Below are 5,010 nucleotides of genomic sequence, written 5' to 3' on the forward strand. Positions count from 1 at the left end.
ATAACTCCAATAATTAATTTATTAATGGGGAGTACTAGTAAACAATGACCATTTTGAACAAGAACAACCACCAATCAAATAAAAATACACTATATTCTAATTTAATGCTACTAATTAAATTTAAGATTAATTTACTCTTTTAACACTATTTGAATCTTAAATTAATTTTACATTTTTAAAAGATCTTTTAAAAAATATTATTTATTTATTTTTTTAAATTTATCCACGTACCAATGTGGGCACTGGCAACAGCATACAAATATACTTTGATCTTTGGCTTCCATCTAGATTATAACCCTCTCAGTCAAAATATTTTTTGGGTTAAAAGTTTGATGACAGAGAATCGTGAATGAAACCAACCTCTTCTAGAATTTCTATTTCCAATTGAAATCTGCTCAAGAATCCTGACAATTAAACCAGTCGATTGATCACCATATTCAATGGACACTTAGCAGCTCAGACAAGTATGAAGTAAGCTCAGACAATTAAACCAGCCGATTGATCACCATATTTAATTCTATTGTGTTTCCACTCTCAATTCTCAAACGATAGTCTTTAGCTCAGTAAGGTGCCTTTCTTTCTCTCCTGCCTGTCTTGCTTCTTTTTCTGGGTCCGAAACTTCACTTGGACCAGGTTGATGAGATGGATTCGGATTGGGGTTTGCATTAAGTTGTTAGCTTTTTCTTTAACTAGAAGGAGAACCGCGCGATGCGCGGGGCGGTAAATTAATGATAGTATATAATAAATATTAAAAATTGTTATGTTTTGTAGAATTAAATTAAATGTGTAAACTAAAGTTAAATTTAAAAGGTATTTTATTTAAAATAATTTGTAGTACAAAAGATTTGGATATTAGAGTAGTATGTACAAAATGACATTTTTATTTGTTGGTTTGATTTTTGCATTTGTTTTAGTTGATGAACTTGATCTTTTTATGTGTTGCTCGTCCTCTTTTTTTTTATTGGTTGTGGTTAGAGTTGTTACTTTTTTCTTTCTGTGTAAGTTCTTGTGAAGGCATGTACTTTATGAATTATTGAGTTATATGTACTTTCTATTGTGTTGTTTGTTCCATCTTTGCAAGTATGTTCTTCTTCCGAAGATGTGTCTTAAATTTGTATAGTTTTCTCTCTCCTTAATCTCTTGATGGGTATGGGATGTTCGTCTGATGATATTAGTGTTGGCGAAGTTAGTTCCTATAATCAATGAATAATTTAAATTAGAAATAAAAATAATGTCTAAAATAACTAAAAATAAGTGATTTTTTTTAGTATTACCTGTTTTATTGTTGTAATGACTGTTGAAATTTAGTATTTTTGGTTGGAACAAATGTCTTGGTAACAAATGGGTGTTGAAATTTAGTGTTTTTAGTTAGAACAAATGTCTTGGTAACAGTGTATTGTTGAGAACTTTCTTTAAGATCAAAATCATTTACATTGACTTCAAATATAAGTGAGGTTGTACAAATTTTTCAATTGGGGTGGTGCTTCAATGTCATTATTTTTCTGGGCCATTAGATTTAAAGCAGTTGTACCCAACAATTTTTTTGCTTTGCCATCAAATAGTACAAAAGTTGTTGTACCACTTTGATTTGAAACTTTTAATTGAATTTTGAACCTAAAATAAGTATTGGGTTAGTAACTAATAATTTGATAGATGGGATTATGAAAAGTATATAGAGTTACCTTATTGTTGGATATTGTGGTGTTTGATTACATGTGCCACAAATGTAGTTATCTCATTTTTCATATGCTTTTTTGTACACTTTTCACATTCAACAGAGTTATCTCCATCGAGTAAGTTTGAGATGTTGTGTAGTTCAAAAATAAATTTATTGTACTAAATTTGATGTAATTTGAAGGAATAGTGATAAGAGACTTATATAAGTAATTCAAATAGTATGGAATTTGAATATTTGTAACGTAAAATTTATTATGATTAATAATATTATTATGACATTTGTAATATGAATGCTTATTACATTGAATGAGTTATTTATAGAAATTAATAAAAATAAGTATAGGTAACCAACAATATTTTTTAACAATGTGTGAACAATGTGAATTAATAGGGTTAAAAGAGTAAATTAATCTTAAATTTAATTAGTAGCATTAAATTAGGATGTAGTGTATTTTTATTTGATTGGTGGTTGTTCATGTTGTTCAAGATGGTCATTCTTTACCTAGCACTCCCCAATCCGTATACACTATAGCAAAGAAAAACAAATATCGTGCTTTTGTAAAACCAATCTTTTGAACTACCTATCATCACTGTTGATTATATTAACATTGTTTATAAACAATCTGATGAACTATGGTGTTCTACATAATTAGAACACTTTTAAGTTTTTCATCTTCCTTTTTAAACATAACATTATTAGTCTCGACACCAAGAGGTAAAATAGAACATGTACAATCAATATTCATCGTACATACTCAAAGCAATTAGTTGGAGACTCTTGTAAAATAGTACTCAATTAATCTTCTTAAAACACCTAAAGAATTTTATCATAATATTATGGTGTCAGTTAGAATATGACAAGACTTTACAAAAATCAGAATATGACAAGGGGAAATTTTTCCAGAGGAAGGATGGAAATAGCTAAGCTCTGAAAAAGAATCCACAACCTTCTATCTTTCAAGAAAATTGATGTTGTGTCCACTATATTTTCGTTTGTAACCGACATCCTGTATATTCTGCAATGATTTGCACTAATATTTTTTGAATCACACATCATCCACCAATCGGCCAAAGCAGTGCTCATTGGCAGTTAGTAAAATATTAATTTCAATCAACCATTCAATCAAATCGAATCAAAATAAAGAGGAGTAATCAATATACAGAAAAAGAACAATTAAATGAAGAAAAGGTGCCAATACCATTGGTCACAGCTGCGGTTCAAATTATAATTAGATGGAGGGTTTATGTCTTTTAAATAGATTTTTATTTTTGGATTTCTGTTATTTTTTTCTAACAAACGTCTATTTAATTAGACTTGGTCAAATTTTTTCAAGATACGGTTATAAAATTTAAAATTCAACTAAAGATATCATTCTAGACTTGATTCTAATTAATTTAAATCAAATTTCATCTTAATAGATTAGATATGATATGATATGATTGGATTTAAATCAATCAGAACATAATTAAGTCGTAGTTGCTTCCCTTAAATAAAGTTCCACTCCTCTTTCCCTTCTTGAATATTTTCATTCTTGGCTTTCAAACAAGTAAGTCATCGTTGATCTTGATCACAATGGCTACAATGTCTAATGATGTTATTAGAGATATTGTCTTGGTTACCTGCAAAAGCAATCCACAAACTCAAATCTTCTTCAAAACTCTTTTCAGAGCTTCCACAAACTCCATACTTTGTAGCAAAACAAGCAGAAAACTCATTGAAGAAAGATCGTCATTCATGCTTCTTCATTCAAAGAGATAACAATCTGAATCACAACGACCACGTCGAGTTGCATCCTTTGCCGGGAGAGGAACTTTCCTCCGACGTCCCTGAAAACATGCTAGGATTCATCGCGCGCTCGCGGCTCAAGATTCTAAGCTCAAGCAACGGTTTACTTCTTTGTCTTCATCGAACAGAATTGTTTATCATCAATCCAGCAACTTGTTACCTTTTATACATTTCCCTCCCCAACCACTTGCAACAGCGAGGGAATCTCCATAGTGTCTCCATGACACTGGAATGCGACTCTGATGATTACAGGTTGATTCTTTTTGACAATGAAGATTGAAGTTCACATTTTGATTGCCATGTTTATAGTCATAAACAAGGTGCTTGGAGCTTAAGGAAGAACCGTTTCTTTGCTGGATCTAGGAATTTGAAATTTGACATGCCTGTGATTTACAATGGCGCCATTCACTTCATCTCGCATTGCTACAGTTATCTTACTGAAGATAGCACTTATTTTAGGCCTTATATCATGTCTTATGAAATCAGGAACGGCGATGATGAAGATGAAAGCGTTGAAACCAAGTTTTTAAGGGTTCCTAAAGAAGCAAGAAGGGGTTCTCATGATGACAGTTGCCATATGAATATTTTCAAATGGGGAGAAGTTACTGGCTATCAAACTATTTGCTTAGCTAGATTGAGAAAGCGTGTGTTTACGGTTTGGATTCTAACAAACTATGAATCGAGTTCGCGGAAAAGGATCATGAAGGTGAGAGTAGATACATAAGTTTACCCACATTATTTTTAAGCTATTTCTCTTCTTTTACTAACGCCATGTCAGCAACATCGCTTACTTGGCAAAATTTTAGAATCAACCACTAAATTTTTGCCAAATCATCTATTATTTCCAAATCAGCAAAAAAAATATACAAAAAAACAATACAATAATTACCAAAGACAATAATTAGAAATTAATAGTGTCTAACCAAATTTGTAACTTACAAAGACATTAAATTCATATTCCTATTTTATTATACCTTACCATTGTAAATAATACAACAAATTTATAACTCCAATAATTAATTTATTAATGGGGAGTGCTAGGTAAACAATGACCATCTTGAACAACATGAACAACCACCAATCAAATAAAAATACACTATATCCTAATTTAATGCTACTAATTAAATTTAAGATTAATTTACTCTTTTAATCCTATTTGAATCTTAAATTAATTTTACATTTTTGAAAGATCTTTTAAAAAATATTATTTATTTATTTTTTTAAATTTATCCACGTACCAATGTGGGCACTGGCAGTAGCATACAAATATACTTTGATCTTTGGCTTCCATCTAGATTATAACCCTTTCAGTCAAAATGTTTTTTTGGGTTAAAAATTTGATGACAGAGAATCGTGAATGGAACCAACCTCTTCTAAAATCTCTGTTTCCAATTGAAATCTGCTCAAGAATCCTGACAATTAAACCAGCAGATTGATCAGACCATATTCAATGGACACTTAGCAGCTCAGACAAGTATGAAGTAGGTGCAGGATATAAAATTGCTTACGTATTTCACCATATTCAATTCTGTTGTGTTTCCACCCTC

General features: G+C 30.7%; 1 protein-coding gene across 1 annotated transcript; it reads left to right on the forward strand.

Moving 5' to 3' along the window:
• The first annotated feature begins 3,269 nt into the window (after positions 1–3,269).
• LOC148562729 (uncharacterized) lies at positions 3,270–4,187 on the forward strand. Its single transcript, XM_088490972.1, has 2 exons — positions 3,270–3,715; positions 3,773–4,187. Exons 1-2 carry the CDS (start codon positions 3,270–3,272, stop codon positions 4,185–4,187), a joined length of 861 nt encoding a protein of 286 aa, XP_088347098.1.
• Positions 4,188–5,010: the final 823 nt, after the last annotated feature.

This window comes from Arachis ipaensis, chromosome B6 (assembly GCF_059453495.1).
Source record: "Arachis ipaensis isolate K30076 ecotype BB chromosome B6, ASM5945349v1, whole genome shotgun sequence".
NCBI classification, from domain to species: Eukaryota; Viridiplantae; Streptophyta; class Magnoliopsida; order Fabales; family Fabaceae; genus Arachis; species Arachis ipaensis.